This window comes from Bos indicus, chromosome 5 (assembly GCF_029378745.1).
Source record: "Bos indicus isolate NIAB-ARS_2022 breed Sahiwal x Tharparkar chromosome 5, NIAB-ARS_B.indTharparkar_mat_pri_1.0, whole genome shotgun sequence".
Taxonomy (NCBI): domain Eukaryota; kingdom Metazoa; phylum Chordata; class Mammalia; order Artiodactyla; family Bovidae; genus Bos; species Bos indicus.
The window spans coordinates 110640795-110666849 of record NC_091764.1 but is presented as its reverse complement, the minus strand read 5'-3'; the positions used below and the strand labels follow the sequence as shown (position 1 = coordinate 110666849).

General features: G+C 58.1%; 1 protein-coding gene across 1 annotated transcript; it reads left to right on the top strand.

Moving 5' to 3' along the window:
- The first annotated feature begins 1362 nt into the window (after positions 1-1362).
- Positions 1363-25834, top strand: KCNJ4 (potassium inwardly rectifying channel subfamily J member 4). The gene is made up of 2 exons (XM_019959973.2): positions 1363-2089; positions 24105-25834. The coding sequence occupies exon 2, from the start codon at positions 24144-24146 to the stop codon at positions 25476-25478; it is 1335 nt and encodes a 444-aa protein (XP_019815532.2). The 5' UTR covers positions 1363-2089; positions 24105-24143; the 3' UTR covers positions 25479-25834.
- The last annotated feature ends 221 nt before the right edge of the window (positions 25835-26055 follow it).

Sequence of the window (26055 nt, the reverse complement as noted above, 5' to 3'; positions counted from 1 at the left end):
GGCAACTACAGGAATTCTCAGGGCATTTCAGGCAGGAAGAACAGCATGTGCAAAGGCAGAGAGGTGTGGAGGCATCTGGTGTGTTCTGGAATCCATAGGAACCAGGGTGTATGTGTGGGTATCTGGGGTGTGGGATAAGGTGGGACCTGTCTGTATACCACATGGAGGAGTCGGGACTGGATGCTTTCAGGTGGGGAGGGTCTGCGGGGATTGGAAACCGTCATGGTGGTCCACGTGTTCTGGTTCCCGTGGCTGGCGCAACTTCAGAGAATCGGCTTGAAGGAGGAGCCAGAGATTTCGTATTCAATAAGTTCTCAGTCTGGCTTTGGGGTGCCTCAGTCTCTCTCTCTTAACTGGGGCCAGTCAGAGATGTCCAGGCTCCCAGGGAAGTCCTTCTGGCTGTCTAACTGCAGGCATTCTCTCATCCTCCTACCCTGCCTCTTCCAACCTCCTGCATCCTGAGAGTGTTGGAGTGAGGTGACAGAAAGGCCATGGAAGTGGCTGACTAGCCAGAGACTACGAAGCGCTGTGGTCTTCGCCCCACGTCGAGTGTGGGGCCCAAACCTTGGCGCTACTCAGGGCGAGAACGCGCGATCTTCCCTTCTAGAGACACTCTGGGGTAATGGGGATGCAGAGAAAGAGAGCCTGGGGTTTGGTCCACCTCTGGGTGACCTTGGGCAAGCTTGTGACCCTCTCTGGTCCTCAGTCTCCCTGTCTGTAAAACGGGGCGGTACTACCTAGCTGATTGTGAGGGTCGTTCCAGCAGAGCCACACCTCTGTCGACGGGAGCGGGGTGTGTAGGGTCCTTAACTGCCCGTCCTTCAGGAGCGTAAGGGGACCGCAGAGAGGGGCGGCCCGGGGCCACCGAGCCGGGTACCGACCCTCTCCCACCCACAGTCCCTTCACTGCACGGAGGAACCCTCTCCACCTGCCCATAGAGGGGTGAGGGGGACGAAAAAACCCGGAAGCGGATTCTCGGAATGGGCTCCGGGAGGAGCGCTCCTGGAGCGAGGAGGAAAACCCGGGCAGGATTTCGGGCAGGAGCGGACCGCGCGGCCCCCAGCCCGGGCTCGGCCCCGGCCGGCGGGCGGTTGGGACCGGGGTGTGATGCCCGGTTAGGCGGAGGGGAAAGGGGCAGGGCCGGGCCCCGCGGGCCGCCCTGGGCTCCGGGGCTGGGAGGGTGGGGGGCGCGGCCTCCGCAGTGGGGCGCGGGTCACGTGTGAGGAGGGGCGAAAGTCTCGCAAAGCGGAGCGGGTGCCGCGAGTTGGGAGTTCTCGGCGCGCCGCGGGCGGCGGGAGCTCGGGCTCCCGGGCGGGCGGGCCGGGGACGGGGCGCAGGTGACGGGGGCCTGGGTCCGAGAGCGCGGGGGGCCGCAGCAAGAGTGGGAGGGAGAGAGACACACAGACAGAGACCCCGAGCGAGACAGAGAGAGAGAGACACGCAAGGGAGGGACCGGGCAGGGGTGGAGGACGGCAGGGAGCAGACTGGGAGGGCGACGGAGACGGAGACCGGGACCCGCGGGGAGAGAGACCCAGGGGGCGGCAGAGATCGGGAGGGACAGAGACCAGCGCGCGGCGGGGAGGTGGCGGCGGAGCCCGGGTCGGCCGGCCGCGGGGGTCTAGGGGCTGGAGGCCAGCGCCGCGGGGCAGGGATCGGAGCGCAAAGCGGGCGACTGCGCGGAGGGGACAGCGAGAGAACGGTGGGGGCGGCGAAGGGAAGGCGCCCGAGGCGGGGGCGCGGGGGACGCCAGCGCCATGGGTCCCCGGACCCTTGCGCTCTGAGCCCCGGCCCCGGGGCCCGACGATGCTGAAGCCGAGGCGGCGCCGAGGGCGCGGCACAGGGCAGCGCTGAAAAGTTGGGCAGCCCGCGGGGAGCGGCGCGGGACAGCCGGGAGACCGGGAGACCCGGGGACCGACGGACAGACCCACAGACAGCCGGGGAGGGGGGGGCGGGGCCGGCCCGCCGAGTTCGCGGGGAGGGGGCGCCGGGACTCCCCTCTCCCCGCCCGGGACGCCGCCCGCCCGATCGCGCCTGGGATGTAGAGCCTGCTCGCTGCCTGCCGGAGACTCGTCGGACCCTGCGCCCCGCGGTAAGCCGGGCCCGCGCTCGCCGCTGGCGTTGTCCGTCCGTCTGTCCGGCCTCGTGCGTGTCTGTGTGTCCCGGGACCTGGCGGCTCGGGCCCCGCTCGCTCTGAACCTGATCTCTAACCCGGGTTTCCGCTGCCAGGCGCGCGTTCAGCGCGGTCAGGCGATTCCCCGGGATCTGGTGAGTTTTGTCCTCTATCCGTCGTCGTCGGAAGCATCGAGGTCTGGGCGTCTGCCAGAAAACGGGGGTAGAGGTGAGGGAAAGGCGCTTGACCTCCTGTCCCGGCCATGACCTTTCCCTGCCTCCACCCACCTCCAGTTGTCACACTGGGTTGGAGGAGTTTCGAGGCAGGTGACTTGTGGCAAGGGGGGAGGGGGGAAGGGTCCGTCTCCTTTCCATCTCCCCAGCTGCAGCCTGTTGGCAAAGGGCCCTGCCTGAACAAAATCCCACTTGTGTTTCGAGTACCTACTTTGGACCCCAAGACCCTAGGGTGGGTGGACGGGTATCCAGGGAAGAAGGCAGTTCATCTTTCACAGTGTGGGAGGCAGGCTGTGGAGAGAGGCTAGACTGCTTTTCCCTGCCCAGACGGAGAACCCCCAGGAAAGAGAGGTTTGAATGAGCCCTGGAGTAGGGAAACTTCCCTGCAACTGCGACAGTGTCCAGCATTCCCCCCACCAGCATCTCCATCACACTTCTGCCTCCAGAGCCCAGGCTCTACCATGGGGAGGGGTTGGGGGTGGGGGAGAGACAGGTGGAGGGTAGCCTGGCTAAGTTGGCAGGTGAGGGCCTCAAGAGCAGTAGGGTGTCAAGAAGCAGGTTGAGGTATTGGGGAACTAAGAGAGGGAGGCCCAAGAGCCATCCATGCAAGGTTCAGAGAGGAGCTGGGCTGCTGAGTGTGTGCATGTGTGTGTGTAAAATGTCTATTCTGCTTCTCCCCCACATCCAGTCTTGTGACCTCCAGGGCTTTGGGATTTGGGGGAGCCCTTAGCAGTATTTGGGGGCCTGAGAGCCAAACTGTGGCCCCAGCTTGGACAAAGATGGAGGGAACAAAATTTAGAAGAGAGCAGTGGGGTAAGGGCTGAGGTGCAACATGGCAGGAGCCAAGGCTATTGGCTGTTGAGCTGACCCATAGCCAAATCAGAAGGCTGAACCTAGAACATTCTACTCTGTTCTCCACTGAGAGGATGGGCTTTCTCTGGGGTTTTCCATGCCGGGCAGTGGGCCTTGTATATCCTCCATTCAGGCTCCTAGAAATCAGCTCAGCTAGCTGAGGAGCCAGCACGGTGGACAAGTCCCTCTTCTCTCTGACCCTCAGCCTCCATATCTGTGGAATGAGGACACCACTGCATGTCCCACTGACCTCCAAGTCGGGGTGGGGGGGCCTTGGCTCACATGAGCTGAGAGCTGTTCACAGGCTGGGGAACGCACTGAGCAGTTGGGAGTGAGGATTCCTTTTACCTTCGGGAAGATGAAGAGCTAATGGGGAGAGGGGAATATGGCCTGAAATAGAGCTGACCAAGAAGAGGAGTGTTCAGAATTAGAGGAGGGACTTGGGGCTTGGGAGCTAGTCCTCAGGAACCTTTGGGTTACCCTTGAATGAGAAGCTTCTCTCCCATAAAAAGTTTTGGGGGTGACTCGGAACAGACAGAGCTGGCCTTGAATTTCTGCTGGGTGACCTTGGGCCTCTTGCTTGACCTCTCTGAGCCTCAGTTTCTCCAACTGGAGAGTGGTACTGATGGTACTGCCTTCACTGGGTTGCTGAGTGATTTATAGACTATGTCAGGTGTTGGGAAGCAGCGGACACAAGCCCAGAGCATAGTAGGTTCTTAACAGACATTTGCAGAGCTGAGAATGAAGTCGCTTCAGGAGATGCTGTGAAAAAATTTCTCAGCTTAGGATCTAAGAGGGAAGGGGAGGAGGAACCGTGTAGGCTTACAGGGCGGGCTGGTTCTTAATGTGGATCTGGGGGAGGCGGGGGCGTGTGCTGTGGGGGGTGTGAGGAGGAGGGGGCCCCTCTGCGGGGACCACTGAGTCACGAGGACATGTAAGCGACATGACAACCAGCAACATGGTAACCAGGAGACTAGCGGCGGTGGGAAATGGAGCTGGAGCAGTGTGTTGTGGGGGGGTGGGGGGGCAGGCAGGACCGGCAGCACTGGGCCTGGAGGGTCCGGGGAGCAGCCAGGCTGGCCCCTCAGAGTGAGGAGGGGAGGCCCTGAGCCCAGGTTGAGCCAGGGAGGAGGTGGGGGCTGGAGTCGAAGGAGGGAGGCATTTGGGGGTCTGCTGGGCAGGGGGCCTTCTCCCGCACCTCCCAGGCTCCTCGCTCCTCTCCTCCACATCTCCACTTTTCATGCCTCTCCCCCTAGGATGCCAAATTTGGCTCACGCAATCTGTCGTCTCTCTTCTGAGATTGGCACCGGGACCAAAGCTGAGTGCATTACATCAGCGCCGCTCCCCCTGCACGAGGAGAGAAGGAGAGGGAGGGACAGAGGGCTGGGGGCAAGCGGCCAACCCTCAACTTTCTTTCCTGTCTTCCTGCTCACTCTTCCCCCTCAGTCTCAGGTGTTGAGGGCTTCTGGAAGCCGCCAAGCCGGGCCTTGAGGCAGGATGAGGGTCTAATCATGGCGATCCCTGAACAGGGCAGGAGGTCAGACCGTGTTGCTGTCCCTCTGGCAGGGTGAGGCCCGGGAGGCAGGGAGCCTGGGTTCTGGACCTCAATCTGTCATTGCTTGGCCTGTGTGACCTTGGGCAGCCCCCTGACACAACCACCCTGGGCAGAGTCTACATCTGGATAGAAAACAGTTGGCCATTTGAGATCTTGGTGACTCTCCTGAAAACAGATGCCCTTGAGTCCTGCTGCTCTCTTGGTCACAGAGTAGGAGTTTTGAACTTTGGCTCTCTGTGACCTTGAGCAAGTGACTTCACTTCCCTAGGCCTCCATCTCCTCACCTGTAAAATAGGGCTGGCTGGGGTAGAGCCCTCAAAAGCACTGGATGTGAAAAAGGTAATAGACACAAAAGAGGAACATGAGGGAAGAGACAAGGTCTCTGGCTTGAAACCAGACACTTGGAGACCCCATGGCTCCTGGTACGCCAGCCTGGAGGTAGGGTGCAAGCTGAGCAGCCACTGACAAGACAGGGTTTCAATTCAGACAGAAGGGTTGGCACTTACATCATTGATCTGATAGTCTTATTTATTTATTTTGCAAAAATGAAAACTTAAGCCCAGAGAGGGAAGTAAACCCCACCAAGGTCACAGTGATGGTTTGGGGTTGGAAGAAGCAGAGCTGGGGCCTGAACCCAGAGCTGCTGGCTTCCAGCCCCAGCTGCAAGCAGAGAGACAGACAGGCACACACACGCCTCCTGTGGAAGGCTGAGTCCAGCCCAGACAGGACCCAGGAGCTCTAAGGAGCTCCAAGAGACCCTTGGTCCCTCCCTCCTCCCTGCCTGCTTCTTGGCTGTCCCACCCCCACCTTCTCTGACCATTAATCCCATCCCTTGCTTAGTCTATTTGAAAAGCTGTCTTTCAGACTAATTTTCAAGCCAGTTTCAGGCAGTTCCCGTCAGAGACAGGCTGGATTGGGGGTTAAGATGGAAGATTCTGGCCCCTTCTAGAAGATTCCCAGAGCTGGAGGTGCTTCTGTGGATGTTTTGTGAAGTAGTGAGCTCTTCATTCCGGGAGCTATTCAGGCAGAACCAGATGAGTACCTGCCAGGGGCCTGAGCTGGTGACTCCTGCTTTTTGGGTAAGGTTGATAACATCCTCATTTCCAAGATCTCCAGGGTCTCTGCTGTCCCCAGGAGGGGCTGGGAAGCAGCCCCGTCACTTACCGGCTTCCAGAAAGAAACAGCGTCGCACCAGACATCAAGCTAGGAGCCTTTATAAAAAGCCTTCTCATTTAACCCTCCCAGCAACCCCACAATGTCGAACCGAGGTCCCCGTGTTACAGATGGGGGAGCCACGGCTCAGAGAGTCTCTGTGATTTGTCCAAGGTCACACAGCAGGGAAGTGGAGGAGCCTGGATTTGAGTGCGGGCCAGTCCGATTCTCTGGGGCTGTCCCTGGGACTTCCTTGAGGAAGAGTGGAAAATGTCCCTCCCCTGGGCTGGGGCTTGGCAAGAGATGGCGTGTCGCCTCCACAACATGACACCCCCTCAGAGATCCTCTGAGGGCTCCATTCTGAAGACATAGAAATAGACATGCGCCTAGGAAGAAAACTCATTTTACAAAGGGGAAGACGGAGGCTCAGAGACAGCAAATGGCCTGCCCAAAGGTGACTGAACAGTTAGATTTGGGCCAGGGCTCCATCCCCTGCACTGGTGGCAAGGGGGGGTCTTTGGGCTGATGGTGGAGTGAGGTCTGGGGCTGGGGGTGCAGACTGTGGGTGGTTTGGCAGAGAGCTGCGTGCGTGGTTCTGGGCTAGGGGAGCCAGCCTTGGGAACAGGGAGAAGGGAGCAGGGAGAGAAACCAATGGGGACGTCAGGTCCACCTCTGTCCTCCCTGGTCCTGACCTGGGACTGCCCACAGCTGTCAGTGTCATACAACATGCAAGGTCTGGAGAAACCGTGGGTGGGACCTGTCTGGTGAGAGAGAGGGTCTTGGAGCCAGGAGCCATGGGTGTGGCTCCCTGTGTGACCTTAGATCAGTTCCTCACCCTCTCTGAGCTTGGTGGTCAAGAATCTGGACTGGGTGATCTGTGTCCACAAAGTAGCTGTGATTGGGCTGTCCTCTAGAAATGCTCCTCCCATTCCCACGAGGACCCTGGGCCCCCCGGCGAGGGGCAGGCAGGAATCCTGGGGATTGGCATAACCTTTAAGCCTCCTCAGCGACTCAGTCCTCCTTGGAGTGTGGGGGGGATCTCGGAGCGCAGCCCTTCTTCTCTTTTTCATCTTTATTTTTCTCCTGCTCCCTCTTCTTCTCGCTACGTGGGCTGATCGCTGCTCAAACTTTTAATTCAGATGGTAATTGAAATAATAATATGGGCTGAGGCCCCTCTGCTTGTGACGCTGCAGCTGGTGGAGCTCAGCTATGAATAGACCTTGAGTCACACACGCGCGCGCGCACACGCGCGCGCTCCTGCAGGCGCGCACACAAGGGACTGCCGGGGTGGTGGGTGGGGTGCAGCCAGGGGGCGGGAGAGCTCACGCTCCAGCTAGCTCTGGGTCTCGCCCCTCCGCCCCCGCCCCATTCCCAAGGGCCTGGGCCAGTTCTGCCCCCGCAGCCCGCCGTCTGGTCCCCATGTTGAACCTGACTTGGGCGTCGATGATTCTGACTGTTCACAGACCGGGAAACTAAGGCTCCGCGAGGGGGAGGGGCCGACTGGACACAATCGGAAAGCGACCAGACTCCGGTTTGAAACCGAAGGGGTTTGCCAGGCTCCCAGACCACTGCTTCTGTTCAGGACTCACAGGCCAGGCAAACCGGTGGGAGGAGCGCTGGGGTGCGGCCCCCAGGGCCCCCACCAATGCTTCCCCGTCTCATCCCCTCCCAACACACACACACCCCCTCTAACTCCTGCGCTCTCTGGCCCACTATCACACACACTTTCTCTCACATGCTTGCACACACTCACATCCGTTCACTCACACACTCATACATGTGAACGGCTCTGATGGATGGCAGCTGGGGTGACAGAGGTTTTCCCAGAGGTCCAGTTGCAGGAGCGGGACACGGTCTGATGTGCCAGGCTCTACACTGGACTTTATGTTTGTGATCTCACTTAATCCTCTGCAGCACCCTGTGAAGGCCATCACTCCCACTTCCCAGATGAGAAAACTGAGGCTCGGTGAAGGCAGAGTCTGCTCCAGGTCCAACAGGTGGAAAGAGCCGTGTGTTGTTTGTCCTGCTGGGAATGCACCCAGCCCGTTCTAGGCACCCTTCACCCCTCCATTTGGCCCCCGAGGGAAGGACAGTGCACCCTGTCCGGCCACGGCTCTCCTTCCTCTCCTTGCACCCATCCCCTCCCCACCCTGAGCCTGTGGCTACTTGGCCAGTCATTGACCAGCCCTACTCCAGATGCTGGGACATCTGGCCCATGAGCAGGGGGAGGCACCCATGAGGGGCACTGGCAGGTCAAGGAGCAGGGCTATCAAGAAAGGTGGGCCCTGGTGGTTCAGACCCCAGCTGGAGCTGTGTGGGGAGTCGGTGTTGCCATGGTGACCCATCACCCAGCAGCTTGGGTCTAGGCCTGCTTGGGTGGGCCTTGGTGTGGGGTCCGAGGGACTTCAGAAGGGCAGGGGCAAGGTGTGGTGGAGTATGGGTGCAGCTGGGCAGAAATAGCCCCTGGACAATGGAGGCCACTCTTCACCTTTACCCTGCAGCCTTGGCCTGCTCCTGTGTCTGTTTTTTCTCTAGCACTCTGCTGGGAGCCCAGAGACCACAGTGATTTGCCCAAGGTCACACAGCGAGGGTGAAAGAGTTGGGGCTGGACCAGAGCCCAGGACTCCTTCTGATTCCTTTGCCTCTCCCCTTCTAGGGCTGCCGACACCCCCTGTCTCGTGAGATGCTCCCTGTATCTACGCGGGGGATGAGCTGATCTCCTGGGGAAAACCCCTAGGTGGGAGAGAAGGGCAGGGGCAGTAGCCCCCCTTGTCACAGTGGGTGCAGCTGAGCAAAGAAGTTTGCCCAAGTCAGGTAGGCCTGGGACTGGATCACTTACTTGTTCCCAGTGACATTCACCAGGTCAACGTCCCCTGGGAACCTCTCTTTGCTCTTCTGTGTAAAGGGACAACCTCTGGTGATGGAGTGGAGTGGGGGGAGACCCTGGCTTTTTCCTTTTGCTAGCCCATCTGTTCTCGTGCCCACCCAGCCCCACCTGGACTACTAGAATCGGAGAGGACCTTAGCGAGGCCAAGGAGGAGGGGCTGTGTCCACCAGAAGGGGCTGATTCCATTTTACTGATGGGGAGATTGAGGCCTTCCGAGGGGTGTTCACCCAACCTTGTCTCAGAAGCAGAATCGGCACCAAGTTTTACCGTCTGGTGTCTGGGATGCCCCAGTGAAGTCTCTTTCCCACCCCACCCGGCAACTTCTCCCCAACTCCCACCCCACATTCCTGTTGGAGCCTCCCTTCTCCCACTGCAGCCCTGAGAAGTTTAGCCCTCCATCCCCAGCCTGGAAGAGCTAAGGTGTCACTCAGCCTGGGGCACAGATGGGATGGGGGTCAGAAATTTGGGAACTCCATGAGGCCACGCAAGGGAGGTGGCAGGCCCAGAGCTACAGGGGCCCTGCTGTGGGCGACATGGAGGGGGCAGACACGGCTGCAGTCACTCACGCATGGGCATCAGAGCCCCCCACACCCTTTTCAAGGGGAGCTCCCCACCTTCTGGGGCAGCCCACTTGTGTCTGGAAGGTTCAGCTAATTGCTACCTGCCTGGCCCTGTCGCCTTGGCTCTGACCCTGGGGCCCGAGGACTCCAGCCTATTTCCCTCCCAGAGGCAGACTAGCTCTCCCCTGCTCCCCCTGAGGCTGCACTCCTTTGGCCTCCGTGGTCCTTGTGGGTGAGGGACAGAAAATCTGGGTTTAAGTCCAACCGCACCCCTGAGCAGCTGTGTGGCCTTAAGCAGCCTTTCCACCCCTCCGAGCCTCCATCCCCTGACTCATTGGGTGGGCTGGCGCCCCTGCACCTGCGGGTCACCAGGGAGATCTCGTGAGCCTGGGAGTATAACCTGGCCTGTTGTGGACATGGGCTTCTGTGTGTCCTGCCCACTCAGTGGCCACTCTTGGCAGACTTCCAGGTCCTCAGCCATCACCTTCAGGCTCTGCTGCTCTGGCCATGTTGAGTGTCGGCACCTGATCTCTCCGCTAAGCCCTCCAGACCTGCTGGGTGGTGGGGGTGCAGGGCTGGCTGAGCACCAGCGCCGGGCTGTGCAGCTGCAGATCCTGAGGCCAGCTGACCTTGGAAAGAGCCTCTGTCTGGCTGGGCCCCAGGGCCACCCCCTAGACACAGGGCAGGAGCCGGGCCACAGGGAGGAGAGGGACCCGAGTGGAGCAGAGAGCAGGCCATAGCCTCGTGCTCAAGCTGGCCCAAATCCCTGAGATAACAGGCCAGGGGACAGCGAGAACAGACAGCCAGCCCTGGGAAGGACTTCTAGTCATCAGCTGCCTTAATAGCTTGGCACAGCCTCACTCCCCACACTCGAGGGAGCCGCTGAGAAGGGGCTGAGATCCCTATAATGGGAGGTGGGCAAGCAACTGCTCTGACATCTGTTGTAGGGGACAGCAGTGGGTTCTAACCCAGAACCGGGGAAGGGATTGGACCCAGAACTGAAGGATTGGACCCAGAACTGAAGTCACTCCTGTCTGGGCCACAGCACAGTGGTCCTATGACCGTAAGGATCTGACAGTCTTGTCCAAATATTCCCCCTTGGCCTCCAACAACTCACCCCACAGTTGTGCACCCCCACCCCCAAAAAAGCCCACAATCCAAGAAGTCACTCACAGCTTCAAGATAAGCTCTAGATCCCGTCTCAAACCATTCACAGCTCCTAAGCACCACGAAGGTCTGTGCTTTTCAACCTGTGTCCAGGTCCTGACCCGTTAATGGTTGTGAAATTGAGTTTGTGGGTCCACTATTTATTTTTTTGTTAATGAAATAAAAAGATTTCAAATACTTATATGCAGTGAGGGCAAATATTACTTTGTGATGCTCCTGTGCGTGCAAGTCACTCAGTCTTGTCCAACTCTTGGGACCCCATAGACTGTAGCCCGCCAGGCTTCTCGGTCCATGGGATTCTCCAGGCAAGAATACCAGAGTGGGTTGCCATATCCTTCTCCAGGGGATCATCCTGACCCAGGGATTGAACCTAGGTCTCCTGCATTGCAGCCAGACTCTACCGACTGAGCGAATAGGGTGAGGCTCCTATTTCAGCTTTTAAAATATATGGACCGTATTGTGTAACAAGTACAGTATGTTTGCTTTTACTCTGGGTCTTGATCAGAAAGTTGGAAAGCTTCTCCTCTGTGTAGAAATCTTGGAATTGCCACTGAGAAAGGCTTGAGTGTCCAGATTCTTTTTTTCTGGGATGTTTGGTTTCTGAGAATGTACTTGCCAAAAATTGCTGCTTTTCTCTCCTCAGACCTCTCTTTTTCCAGTAGCCCACTTAGCTCCAGGCCCCTGAGCCTCCTGGTTAATCATCCCACCCTGAGGCCTATGTCCCACTTGCTGCCCAGCCCAGCCCTGGTTCCCCTTTGGGGAATGTCTTTTGCTCCATGTCTTTCCGGGGACCTTCTCTCTAAGCCCTCTGGCCGTGAGGACCCTCTCCTCCTGTCTGCAGATACTTGTACACAGAACTCAGCAAAGCAGAGTGCTGTTGTATTCATTTTTTTCTCTCCGCACACAGTAGGTTGCTCAATAAATGTTTATTCATTCCACAATAATTTACAGAGTGCCCTCCGAGGGAAGGCACTGGACTGTGTTGGACACACACCAGGCAGGAGTTGTTGTAGAGTCACTAAGTCGTGTCCAACTCTTTTTGACCCCATGGACTGCAGCACGCCAGGCTTTCCCATCCTTCACCATCTCCCAGAATTTGCTCAAACTCAGGAACATTGAGTCGGTGATGCCATCTAACCATCTCATCCTCTGCTGTCCCCTTCTCCTGCCTTAAATCTTTCCCAGCATCAAGGTCTTTTCCAATGAGCTGGCTCTTATATCTGGTGGCCAAAGTATTGGAGTTTCAGCTTTAGCATCAGGCAGGAGGGCGGTTGCCATTCCAGCTCAGCATGTTTTTAGGGTGATGAAGGAATGAATAAATGGAGTCTGAAGTCTGGCCTCAGGAGCCAGCTCAGACGGTCTGACGGGTGAGCTTGTAGCTCTTTGCCTGCACATAGTAGGCATTCTGAGAGCGACAGTCCCTCGTGGCTGTGGATGAGCAGGACTGTTCCTACCGCTGTCTCTGGCCCTTCCGAGACCTGTCTGCCACTTTCTCCTGCTGGCCCTGCCTGTGGCCCATACCACCACTGCCCCCTCCTGTTCTTGGAGCTTCTCTTCTGGGCCTAGTACCTTGGGCACCCCGCTGGGAGGACACCTGGGGACACCTGCGAAGAAGCCAGTGCTCCATGAGAGCATGAGGCGCAGGCCAAGGCCCCAGACGTCCTGCCCTGCTCCAGCACCGCGGAAGGTCTCCTTCTGGTCCCCGCTCAGAGGCCACCTCCACTGAGAGGTTCTCCCTGACTCTGGTGACAAAAATAGCTCCTCCTGGTCACGTTCTGTCACATCACCCTCCTTAGGTCCTTTACGGGAATTATGACAAGCTGAAATTATCTTGGTTTTGGCAGTCGTCGGATGTTTATAAATTGTCCCCGTGTGCCAGGCACTGGGGTTCGGGGTGAAGCGGAGGGTGGAGGTCCCTCAGCACTTGCAGAGACTGCGGGTGAAATAGGTTTGGATCAGACAAACGCTGTGCGGAAGATCAGGACGCAGACGGAGAGCACCTGGGGGACCTCTCAGAGGAGGCAGCCTTTGAGTCAAGACTGGAATGGTAGGAAGGTACGAGCGGGGAGTCTCGGAGGATCTTATCCAGAAGGGGCAGCCAATGTACGGACCCAAAGGGACAAGAAGGAAGACCCGCGCGGGCATGAGGTCAGGGTGGGAGTGGAGAGGGGAGATCAGAGGGCAGGAGGGCTCGGTAAGAAGCAGAGCTTCACGCTGAGGAGTGACGTGGGTCCTCAGCCCGTGCGGAGACAGGATTGCATGGGGAGTGGAGGCAGGAGGCTCAGAGAGGACCCCACGGGGTTGCCCGCGGGGGTGTGGCTGGCTGCAGGGAGGGCGCTGCAGGCTGGATGGACTCAGCGTGGGGCCCGAGTCTGGGCCTCAGTCCCTCCCTTCACCCGCTGGGGCAGCTCCTGAACTCCCGCGGGTACGGTGGGGAATGAAAATAGCAGCACCCAACTCTGGGATGTCATGAGGGTCAAAGGAGCCTCCAGGGCTTGGCCCAGAGTAAACACTGTTTTAATTGCTCAGTCGTGTCCAACTCTTTGCGACTCCAGGGACTGCAGGCCACAGGCTCCTCTGTCCGTGGTTTCCTTCTCCAGGGAGAGTAAACACTAAATGTTGGTTATTGTGCTGTTATCCTGATGCTTGGGTTTGGGGAGGGTTGAAGGTGTGATGCCTGAGCGGCCCCCAGGAGGTCACAGACTGAGATGGGGAAGGCAGGGGAGGGGCGATCCTCCCATCTTGGCTGTGCTGGGTTCGCGATGCCTCCTGACCCTGGAGCAGGAGCGGAATCTGCTTGTTTTGGGAGGGCGATCAGGGCCAGGTGGTATCTTAAGTGGAGGCTGAGCCTGGACACTGAGTGGGTTCTGAACAGAGAGGCTGGGAGGGGGTGACCCGGAGAGAGGCCCTCAGACCTGGAAGACTTGAGGAGGGCGGCAGGGGCGAGCCAGTGGCCTCCGTGAGAACCACTGGGAAGACCATGGGCTCTCAGGAGGGGCTGTGAGGGGCTGTGGAGAGAGCTGGATGACAAGTCATCCCCTTCAAGACGGGTCTATGCACAGCTGATAACCCTTTACCCTCCAAGGTCATTTTTCACCTTTGCAACATGCCCATGAAGTGGGCGTTATCCCTCCCCTTTTTATGGAAGCAATTCAGAGAAGTTAAGACGTTTTTCCACGGCCAGTCAGCACCTAAGTGAAGCGTTTGTTCTCTCCCCTTCCGGGATCACAGTCCCTTTCGAGGACCTTATGAATGCTATGACCCTTCTACACATATGTACATACCAATTTGAAAGTTTTCTATGTGTCTTTTTTTTTGTTGTTGTAGGTGATACATTCAAACGGTTCTAAAATTAAAAAGACACAAACAGGAATACAGTGAGAGTTCTCCCTCCCACCCCTTCCCCAGCTACCTGCTTCCCCTCCCTGGAGGCAGCCCGTGTCACCTGGGTCTCCATCCACAGACAAGCCCAGACGAGTAAATATGTGTATCTATAAATTTCTTCCCTCTCCTTTTTTGTACAAATGGTAGATACTATACTCAGTGTTCCCCATGGTCGCCTTTTTTTTCACTTAAAAACACATCTTAGAGACCCACACGGCTCCTGACCGGCCTCCCCCTCCTTTTTTCCTGGCTACGTGGCACGCCATCCTGTTTGGGCAGCTTCCAGTCTGGGCCGGGCACACCCGGCACCTGGCTCCTCGAGTGCCTGACTGACTGCAGGCCCTGGTCCCAGGAGCCCACACAAGTGTCACCGGCAGTCCTGTGGCTCTCCGAAGCCACCCGGGGTGGCCTCTGCCGAATTACCCCTGGCACTCAACTCTGATCCCCTTACCCACCCCCGCTACACACACCTCTTCTCAGGTTTGGCCTGTGAGCCCCGTGGAGAATCCAGAGAATCCTGTGTGAGCCAAGGGCATCAGCCCTGACTCCCACAAGTCTGAGAGACCTACCTGCCCAGCCCCAGCTCCTGGAGATGTGTTTGCTGAGCAGCCAAGGATGGGACAATGCAGAAGGGGCTGGTCATGGGGACAATGGGGGAGGGGCTGGCCAGGATCTCCACCCCTACCCTGGCTGGGGAGCTGGGGTGGGGAGGGCAGTCGTGGGCTGTCCTAAAGTCACCTCTGCTCCTGCCCCCTGCCTTCCCCTCCTCCCTCAGCTCTGCCCAGCACCTTGCCTTCTCCTCTGCCAGTGAGGAGTCTTCACCTGTTTTTGGCTGGGAAGAGAGAATGTGTCCCAATGGGGAAGGCAAGTGGGGCCACTGGCTTTGGTGGGCTGGGCTGGTCTGGTCAACTGGTCAACTCTGTTCACCTCCCTCCTTCTCCCGGCTTCAAGGGCCCCACTATCCTCACATTCCCCTCCCTCTGCCTCTTGGCCTCCATCTGCTTAGCCAGGTTCTCGTTGACGTGCAGGAGATGCTTGGGGCTGGGTCTCAAGCCCCCCTCTCTTCTCATCCAGCATTCCTGCCCAGGAGATCTCATCCACTCTCACACCTTACAACCTCCCCGAGGTGTGCCCGTCAGATGAGTCTCCTGGACTTCCCCATGTGGCCATTCCAAGGCCACTGCACACTGGGAACTGTTGCTCCTTAGACCTGGTCCTCTTTCAGCATCTCACCATCACCTATTCCTGACACCCCTCTTCCCTACCCTCCACGTAGCCCACCCCCACAGCCTGGGGGCTCTTTGTCCAGAATGTGACCTGGTCTGTTTACTTCTCTCGAGCAATACTGCCACCACCCTCGCAGCTCCAAGCCGCCCATCATCGCCCACCTGGGCAGCAGCAGTAGCCCTGTTGCCGACCTCCAGCTTCCACTGTGCCCCCCACAGCATCCTGGCACATCTCATCCCCCAGTATGTGGGCACACTGGGGCAGCGGTGGCCTCTGAGGCCAGATAAGGGCAGGGTGCCACTGGGGCCATATTGAGGGTTTTTTTTTCTGAAGCCCAGTGGTGGGTACACAAGGGTCTATTATAATGACTGCTTATCCCTAGTTGTCTTAAAGATGTCATGTGAAAGTTTAAAGGATCAAACCAGGCAGAACCTGACCGCCTGCTGTTTCCCATAACCATGAGGGTGAGTTCCACAGCCCTGCACCCCTCTCCCCGGGGCCTCCTCTGGGGCAGCTCTCCTTCCTCTGGCTCACTTCACTCCTGCTCTCTGGTCTTGCTGCAGATTCTCTTTCTGGAATGTTCTACACCTACCTTTCACACAGACACACAACTCTCTGGATTGTCTTGGCTCCCACCTACTCCTCAGGTCTCAGTTTTAAATGTCATTTTCTCAACGAGGCCTTCAGGGACCCCCATCAAAGCAGGGCCCCGTTGTCTTCTTTCTCACATCGCCCCATACTTTTCCTTCAATCATCTCGCTATAATCCATGGCTGCCGCCTAGGCAAATGCTTGTTATGGGTTACGCAGAAGCTGGATGAGTCCACGCGGTGCCTGACCCGAGGCAAGTGTGCAGTAGGAGTGAGTGCCCTTGAGGGATGAGCAGGCAGCAGAGAGAGTCCCTAGAAGCCACAGCAAGGCCTTGGCTCCCCCACTAGTGAGGGAGCTGAGGTTGTTCTGGGAAAGAGAAGCCTTTGGGGATCCGCCTTCAAATTCCTATAAGGAAGAGGACAAAAGTGTTTAAGGGGCCTCTTTGGTGGGACTGTCTGGCCAACAGAAGGGGTTCCTTTGGGGGTAGGGAGCCGCCCATCAGTCATGGAAGGGGCCAGGCCTCGGCAGTTCAGCAGAGGGCATCCCTGCATGTTAGAGCTGGGCCCTTGGATCCTCCTGCCACTTGGCCATGACTGGAAGGCCCATCTGGACATTCTGGGGAATTCGCTTTCCAAACTTGCTCACCGGATGGCTGAATGGTTGGAGGGAGAGGCGGGGTGCAGAGCTGGAGGAATGAGCCAGTTCGCCCCACACTGCTCAGACCTGGCCAGGCTTGAAGTCAGGGACCCAGATCTTGGCTCCAGCTTGCCCTCTGACCCAGTTTCCCCTTTCCCGACAAGACTGAACTGGACAGAACTCGGCACGAAGAAGGGCAGGAGGGATAAATGCTTACTAAGTGGAAGAGACTTTTGATGTGACAGCGTTATTCCAAGGCCAGGAGAACAGACTGTCTAACGGATGTGCACTGGCATCGACTTCTCGGGTCCAAATCCTGGCTCTACCACTTGTGAGCTGTGTGACTTTCGGCAATTTGTGGAACCTTTCTGTGCCTTGGTTTTCTTACTTCTAAAGCAGGGACAGGGAATTTCCCGGCGGCCCAGTGGTTAGGACTCACGCTTTCACTGCAGGGGACACAGATTTGATTCCTACTTGGGGAACTAAGAGCCCGCAAGCCACGAGGTGTGGCCAAAAAAAAATTAAAAAAATAAATAAAGTAGGGCTGAAAATGGAAACTTCCTCTGAGGTCACGGTGAGGACGGCAGGAATTGATCAGCGTAAAGCACTCAGAACAGTGCCCGCCCAGAGCAAGTGCGTACTAACTGCTCTGTGTGGATTTTGCTCCGTCACACCGTGCCCAGTGGGGGAGGGACTGCGCGTGCAGTGGGATTTCGGGGTACCAAAGAAGGTGTGGGGGAGGAAGAGCATTTCTTGAGTCCCCACAGTGTGGCCTGCACTTTTATGACAGTTGACAATCTGCTTCTGGCCCTCAGGACACCACCCTGCAAGGTAGGCGTTCCTACGTTCCTTTGCAAATGAAGACACTGAAGCTTAGAGGTCAAGGATCCTGCTGGTGCCAGACAGGACTGAGCCTGCTTCCCGCCCAGCTCTGTGAGAGTCTGAGGCCACTGCTCTTATTCACCTGCTCCCTCGAGCTGGTGGAAGAAAAGTTGGATGGGGCCACGTGATGGTGCCGGGTGGGCTGCAGGGCAGGATGTCTGAAATCCAGGGATGGAGTTTCAGAAAAGGACTGTTTGTATCACTTATCAACCTCTTACTCTGTGCTGGGCACCTGTGCATGATCCCATTTACTCCTCAGTGAGGCATACTATTCGTCCCATTAAGGATGTGGCTCGCAGGGACCAGAGAGGTTAAGTAACTTTCCCAAGGTCACACCGTCGGAAAATGGCACAGAGACTCCAGAGTCAGAGTCACTGCCCTGGGAAGGGGAAGGTGTGGGATCTCAAGACTCGTCAAGAGAAGATAGTTCAACCTCTTGGGGGCCTGCAGAGCAGGACAGGGGCCTGCAGAGGGCCGTGGGCAGGACGGGACACTCTCCTACGCCCTCAGTGCCTCTTACTCTTGGAGGCACTGAGCTCAGCTGCCTGCATTAAGTCTTTTCCCTCCTCCAAATCTCTGGGTGTATATGATTAAAGGACAATCCCCCAATCCCTCAACCAGATAGTCCAGGCCTGAGAGGCCTCAGTCAGAGCTGGGGTAGAGGGAGGCCCTGTGCCCCTCAGAGGGCTGGGAAATGGGACAGTGGTGTTAATTCCTCCCACCTCGCCCAGGGAAATTATACCTCCCACCCCAGCCCTGCACCACCCGCATTGCCCTGTGGGTTCGCCCTCTGGAGAAGAGTCAGTCTCCCCTCCAGGTCCAAGAAGGGCTCGTGGCAGGGGGAGGCTGCTTCGACTCAGAAGCACCCGCCCCATCGCCTGCCTAATTACAGACACTGTGCTGGGTCCTTCTCTCATTCCGCTTCCTTCTTCCCCACTCCCCGGCCGCAGAGCTATTACGGTCCCCCATCTTACGAATGGAGAGAAGGAGCCCCTGGCTGGAATAGTTAGTGGTGGAGCCGGGTCTTGAAGCTGGGTTTCTGGTCTTCCAGGCCAGAGTTCTTACCTCATCCTCGTCATCATCATTTTCATCTCATCTCATTCTTTGCGTTTTACCCGGAATGCCCTGTTGACCCCTCAGCCAATGTTTTTATTATATACGTGAGGTAGGCATTGTTAGCATCTTGTTCATTTTGCATATAAGCAAACTGAGGTTCACAGAGGACATGCTAGAAGGCTGACAGAACTGAGTCCAAGAGCCTAACATGCTGGTTAAAGCCCCAAATGTGAGGCTTTAACCAGCCCATGTTTTCATACAGTTGAAGAGAAGTTGAGTGACGGCCAAGGGGCTGCAAGGAAGCAGGGCTGGCAGCTGGCAGTGCAGCCTCAGAAGACTTCAGAGAACAGGGGGGCTCGGGCTGAGCCTGGAGGGCTGGGGAGAGGCACGAGGGGGTCTGGGTTGCATAGGGCATCGTGAGAGGTGATTGGAAGGCCAGAGGCTGGGAATCAGGGTGAGCCAGGGCCTGGAGCCAGCGGGCTTGAGTCAGAATCCTGGTTTTGCCTCATCTGCTGTGTGACCCCCATCTCTACTCCCCCATCCCCACCCCACCCCCAGCCTGTGATTCTTCAGCTGGGAAGAGAAATAATTGCCCTGCTTGTTGCTGTGGTAGGTGCTTAATAAATACTTGTTAAATTAACAAAGAGTTGCAGTGATGCTTCAGTGAGAGAGACCAGGCAGCGCCTGGCATAGAGCTGGCACTTCCAGAGTGTTCCTTCTCTGAGGGTGGCCACCAAGAAGGATGGCAGGTTCAGCAGGGCCCATGCTGAGCTGTGTGACCGCGGGCCGGTGCCTTCACCTCCCTGTTGTCCCACTGACACCAAAGGGATGCCCAAAGTCCTGCCGTTGGGCTAGTGTGAGTCGCTCAGTCATGTTTGACTCTTTGTGACCCCATGGACTGTAGTCCACCAGTCTCCTCTGTCCATGAAATTCTCCAAGCAAGAATACTGGAGTGGGTTGCCATTTTCTTCTCCAGGGCCGTTGGGCTAAGGGCTCCCTATATCCAGGCTTCTGCCCCCCCACCTCCCTCCCACATCTTGGGGCTGAGTGCACCCGCCTGCCCTGGGTCTCAGGACCCACTGCTGCTGCTGTCTGGGGCCGGAGGGCCTGCATGATCTGCCTGCAGACACCACTGTGACTCCCACGAGGGGCAGGGTGCTCGTGGGGAGACTCACCCCACAGCCTGCCTGGGCTGCTGGAGCCTGCAGGAGCTGCTGCCACTTTAGCAGCTTCTCTTTTTTTTGCAAAAGGAGTTGTGGGCAAGGAGGGAGCATTCAGTGTCGTAAAATCATAAGGAAAGCCTAAGAGGACACAGGGGCCGGGTGGTCCTCCTGCCTCTCCGGACCCCCTGGCAGGCAGGGTCCAGCCCTCCTTAACTCCCTAGGAAGGGGCAGGAGAGCAAGCTGACAACCCTGCTGGTCACCTTCACTCCCTCCCAGAGGCTCAAGTGTCTGCCAGCTGCCAACTCGCGTGCTGCAGCCCTGCTCTCAGCCTCAGTTTCCCTAGTTGTCTAGGATCCAGATGTTCACCCCATAGCGAACTTAACCGACCCACCAAAAAAGTAACTTGCACAGCATTGTCGATGCTCCACTTTGCCAAGAAAGGACATTACATTAAAAAAAAAAGCAACCAGCATTTCCCATCTCCATCATTTCCCCAAAAGCAAGAACATTCACCACGAAAGATGTTGCAGGCTGCACTCTTAGAATAAAGGACAGGAAAGGCAGGAAGCACCCAGTGGGGAGGGGATGGGCTTGTCCCAGATCACCCAGGGAGGCAGCCAGGGGGCCAGCCCTTAGGGCCCCCATTCTGGAAATTCTGTTCTCCAGAGCGTGCTCATGAGCTACATTCGGTGCAAGTGGGTAAGACCAGCTCCCTGCCTTCCAGAAAAGTACACTTAACTGTAGCCATGGTGCAGGCACCTGAACAGCCAGGGTTCTCTTTCTCTCTCTTTTAATCAAGTATCTATATTCGGAGGGGGGTGGTACCCAATTGTCAATGACCGTCGCCTCTCTCCCATGATCTGTGGCCCTTTCTCTTTCATACTTTTTCCCTCTGGCCCTTGTGCCTTCGCTAGGAAGACCCGTGTGACAAGTGAGGGACAGAAAAGCTGGCCATCTTCTGGCCTCAGTGATCCGCGGGCACTCTCCAAGTGTCGGACTCGTCGCTTTGCGGTGATCCTGGTGCCGGCAACACAGCGCAACCCGCCCCCAGCTCCCACCCGGGCTCCTGCAGGGGCTGCGGTGACGGGGCAGCGGTGTATCTGGACGGGTCACTGCAGACGAGGGGCTGGGCCTCTCACCAGCCCAGGGTCTTCAGGGGCACACGCCACACACCGGCTCCCGGAGGTGGAGGGTGATGGGCCTGGGGGCAGCACCTGCTCTCGGTGTCTGCTTTCCCAGCCCCCCAGGAGTGGACGTTTCTGATCCCGAGCTGATGCACCCGGCGGGGGTGGCCCAGGGTCTAGCCTAGGGCAGGGGCTCGGGAAATGGGGTGCTGTGACCGAGAGAGGAGGCGCGGGGCCTGGAGATGAGAGTCCCCACCGGGCTACCGTGTGGGGCTGGGGCTGGAGGACCAGGCTGATGGGAGAGTGGAGCTGATGGGAGGGCGGGGCTGATAAGAGGGCGGGGCCTATGAGAGGGCGGGGCTGATGGGAGGGAGGGGCTGATAAGAGGGTGGGGGCCGACGAAGCGGGGCTGATTAGAGGGCGGGGCTGGGGCTGCGTTGAAGTGGAGGATGTGAGTGTAGAGGGTGGGGAGCATGGGGGCACGGACATGCGGAGCCTCTTCCTGGGGCTTGACTGAGACTCCTGTCACTTCCACTCAGGGATGGGAAACAGCGGGCATCGCTGGAGCTGGAGCGGGGAGCGCCCTCTCCTGCAGGACCAGAGGAATCCCCAAGGTCAGGGCCAGTCCCTTTGGGCAGCAGACAAGGCCCGCAGCTCCGCGGGCCCTGTTGTGGCCTCGGGCAGGACTCTCACTGTCTCTGGGCCCCACCATCCTCAGCCAACAAAGCTCAGATCACTGCTCTCTGTTCCCTCTAGCTCTATTCTGCAAGGCCGCGGCCACTGGGTCCAGGGCCTGCCTGGCTGGACTGGGGCCCTCTCTTCCCACACCCCACACCCTACCCCAACCCCCTCCAGGGAGGAAGCTCCTCTTTCCAGGAGCACCTTGACCTTCCAGGAGTGGGATTGAGGTGATCGCCCACAGCTGGCCCAGCTGCTCTGGGACCCTTAGCAAGTTCATCCCAGCTCTGAGCTTCCTTGCCTCAGATGTAAAATGAGGGTTTTGTTGGTTTTTTTTTGGCGGGGGGGGTTGCTGTGCTAAGTCTTCATTGCTGCCCGCTGCCCAGCTTTTCTCTAGTTGTGATGAGCAGGGGCTACTTCTAGTTGCAGGGCTCAGCTTCTCATTGCAGTGGCTTCTCTTGTTGCAGAGCATGGGCTCCAGGGTGCATGGGCTTCAGTAGTTGTGGCGGAGGGCTCAGTAGTTGCGGTTTCTGGGCTCTAGAGCACAGGCTCAGTAGTTGTGGTGCAGGAGCTTAGTTGCTCCGAGGCATGTGGGATCTTCCTGGACCAAGGATCGAACCTGAGTTTCCTACACTGGTAGGTGGATTCTTTACCACTGAGCCACCAGGGAAACCCCAAAATGAGGGTCTTGAAATCACTCATCTGGAAACCCTTACTTTGGGCTCTGGTTCTTTCTGTGGTGCTCATGGAGGCATTGGCAACAATGAGAGAAAGTGAAAAGGGACATATTTAGTGAAGGAAGACTTCCCTGAAAGCCATTTATAGCCTAGGAGGTACATCTGGCCCCCAATCCCTTTAGAACTACCACCTGGAGCCCTGGCCATTGGGATGCTAGGGGGGTAGCAGAGAGGGGCTGACTCTCAACTAAAACCAGGACCTCTTAAGGACTGGCATTGCCCACCCCCATTCATTACCTGTGAGATCTTCAGACCCATGGGTCTCACTGGTCCCATTTTCCAGATGAAGAAACTGAGGTTCAGAGCTGTCAAGTAACTTGCCCAAGTTACATGGTGGATCTGGGACTTCCAGGACTGGGGGGGTCCAGGGAGCTCATTTTAAGGGGGGGAAGAGAGATGAACCCAGAGTCATGGTGGGGTGACCGTGGGGATGGGGGGGGGGGCAGGGCTCGCTCTCCCTGGGCTGAGAGAGGGAGTTTCTCCTGGGAAGAGGCAGGCGCTGAAGCCGTTGATCTCTAAATTACAGCGTTGGCGCGCACCGGTTGCTGCGGCAACCGAGTTGTCCTGAACCGGGGAAGTGTATAAACATTGCCACAGATGCACAATTAGATCAGGAAGAAGAATAGAACAGAAAATAGAAACTTCCAGCCTTATATAATTCTGGGCCAAAACGTTACTAGGAACCCGGGCCTGGGCCCAGCCCCAGCCCTGCCAGCCAGCTGGGGCCCTGGACAACACCATCTCTCTCTTGGGGCCCCATGGAAGGCAGAGGTGATGGCGGGGGGTGGGGGTCTGCCCTCCATGGGCCAGCTGGTACACCCACCACCCAGCAGGGTGAGAGGCCGCCTCCACTGAAACAGCTGGGGATGCTGACAGGCAAATCCTACCTCTCACCAGCTTCCTCCTGCTCCCTGGGAAGCGGGAAGGAAGGCAGGAGGCACTGGCTTTCACAGAGCACCTAGTCTCCTTGGGTTCCTGTGAGGCAGAGTTTTCATCCCCATTTTACAGATGAGGAAACTGAGGCTCAGAGAGTAGAAATGAGTTGTCTGCAGTTATATACATAGCTAGGTGGTAGTAGTTTGATGCCTCCCTCCTCCCCCGCACCCTACCCCAGGTCTCCACACAGTAAACTCAGTGATAATGACAGCACCTGGGGGCTGAAGAGTTAGACCCTCCTGGATCTGGACCCACTTACCTGCTGTGTGGCCTTGGATAGATCACTTTTCCTCTCTAAGCCCCCATTCCCTCACCTGTGATATGAAATAGGGATGCCTACCCGGGGGTCAAAACTCAGAGCTCCCCTTCCTTCCATCTTGACCACCACTTTGGAGTCTTCATCCACCGCAGCTCCCGACAAGTCTGGGGACAGGATAGGAACTGAGGTGGGGCTGTGGGTCCCAGTGCTACCCAGAAGAAACTTCTGCATTGAAGGGACTGTCCTGAACCTGCTCTGTCCGGCATGGTAGCCAGTAGCCACACATGGCTACTGAGCCCTTGAAATGTGGCTAGTGCAACTGGGCAACTGATGCTGACATTTTATTTAATTTTAACTGAATGTAAGAGGCACAGGTGGCCAATGGCTGCTGAACTGGACAGGACAAGGGAATGTCCAGCCCTTGAGAGACCCAAAGGCAGAGGCTGAACACAGGGAGGGGAGCGGGACCCAGAGCATTCACAACAGCCTCTGTTCAGGGCCAGTGGGATGATCGGTGGGGGGTGGTGCTGAGATGGGCATCCAGAAGCTCCTGGAAAGAAAAGGAAGAGCAATCAAAGGAGGTTCTGGCAGGGGGATGACGGGCAGAGGGTGCAGCAGGAAGGGCTGGGACTCGGACCAGAATCCCAGTGGCCTCAGCTACTGGTCCAGCAGGCCCCAACCCTGGAGCTGGGCTGGCCACAGAGGCACTTTCTCGCTGTCGTCAGAACCATCTTAACATTCTGCCCGAGTGGTAAAGGAAACTTTGGGTCCTAGTCCAGGCTTTTCCCCTCCTGGGCATCTTTGGGCAGGTTCCTTGCCACCCTGGAACCTGGGTCCCTGGGGGCATTTGGAGAGCCGTCCCCCACAGTACCCACTCGCTCCCTGGCACCTCACGTGTCTGGCTTCTCCCCTGCAGGCCCCGCGTCTTCCCAGGTGACCACGCCGGCTTCAGGACATGCACGGGCACAGCCGCAACGGGCAGGCCCACGTGCCCCGGCGGAAACGCCGGAACCGCTTCGTCAAAAAGAACGGCCAATGCAACGTCTACTTCGCCAACCTGAGCAACAAGTCGCAGCGCTACATGGCGGACATCTTCACCACGTGCGTGGACACGCGCTGGCGCTACATGCTCATGATCTTCTCCGCGGCCTTCCTCGTCTCCTGGCTCTTTTTCGGCCTCCTCTTCTGGTGCATCGCCTTCTTCCACGGTGACCTGGAGGCCGGCCCGGCAGGGGCCGCGGCGGGGGCCCCAGCGGGAGGCAGTGGAGCCGCACCCGTGGCCCCTAAGCCCTGCATCATGCATGTGAATGGCTTCCTGGGCGCCTTTCTCTTCTCGGTGGAGACGCAGACGACCATTGGCTACGGGTTCCGGTGTGTGACAGAGGAGTGCCCGCTGGCGGTCATCGCCGTGGTGGTCCAGTCCATCGTGGGCTGTGTCATCGACTCCTTCATGATTGGCACCATCATGGCCAAGATGGCCCGGCCCAAGAAGCGGGCGCAGACGTTGCTGTTCAGCCACCACGCCGTCATCTCGGTGCGCGATGGCAAGCTCTGCCTCATGTGGCGCGTGGGCAACCTACGAAAGAGCCACATCGTGGAGGCCCACGTGAGGGCCCAGCTCATCAAGCCCTACATGACCCAGGAGGGCGAGTACCTGCCGCTGGATCAGCGGGACCTCAACGTGGGCTACGACATCGGCCTGGACCGTATCTTCCTGGTCTCGCCCATCATCATTGTCCACGAGATCGACGAGGACAGCCCGCTGTATGGCATGGGCAAGGAGGAGCTGGAGTCAGAGGACTTCGAGATTGTGGTCATCCTGGAGGGTATGGTGGAGGCCACGGCCATGACCACCCAGGCCCGCAGCTCCTACCTGGCCAGCGAGATCCTGTGGGGCCACCGCTTCGAGCCAGTGGTCTTCGAGGAGAAGAGCCACTACAAAGTGGACTACTCGCGCTTCCACAAGACCTACGAGGTGGCTGGCACGCCCTGCTGCTCAGCCCGGGAGCTGCAGGAGAGCAAGATCACCGTGCTGCCCGCCCCGCCGCCCCCGCCCAGTGCCTTCTGCTACGAGAACGAGCTGGCCCTCATGAGCCAGGAGGAAGAGGAGATGGAGGAGGAGGCTGCGGCCGCTGCCGCCGTGGCTGCGGGCCTGGGCCTGGAGGCGGGCTCCAAGGAGGAGGCGGGCATCATCCGGATGCTGGAGTTTGGCAGCCACCTGGATCTGGAGCGCATGCAAGCCACCCTCCCGCTGGACAACATCTCCTACCGCAGGGAGTCCGCCATCTGACCTCTGAGCCCGCCCTCTTGCTTCCCGCAGGAGCCTCGCTGGGGGGTGGGCTGCCAGGACACCCTCTCCACACTCAGGACAGAACTCACCCTGGCTCCGGACCTTCTGGAGGGACCTGGGGGCTTCAAAGACTGGGAGAGCCCTTCCTACTAACTCCAGAACCCAGGCCTGGGAAAGGGCCAGGACACCCTTGGTCTGGTCGGCCCGATTCCCCAGCACCTACCCACTGGCGAGCTCAGGAACCCCAGACCCCTGACCCTTTCCCCACCGACCCTTCAAGGACATTCCCCCTTTGCTCTCAGAACCTTGGGGAAGGCGTCTGGACTGTTGGGGGGTGGGCATCTTGGGGTTCTGGGGTGGGCCACTGGCTAGTTTGGGAGGGTGGGAGGGGGGTGCGTTTCTTCTGCATGACTGTGGTCTGTTGCTCATGACTTTCTTTTGTAAATATCTATAAATGGAAAGATGGAGGCACCGAATCCACCTTCTGCCATGTGTACCCGCAGGACTAGGCGGTGCAGGCCCTCTCTGGGCACCCTGCCCCCTCCCCGCCCAGCTGGCTGGTCCCTCGAGGCCCTTA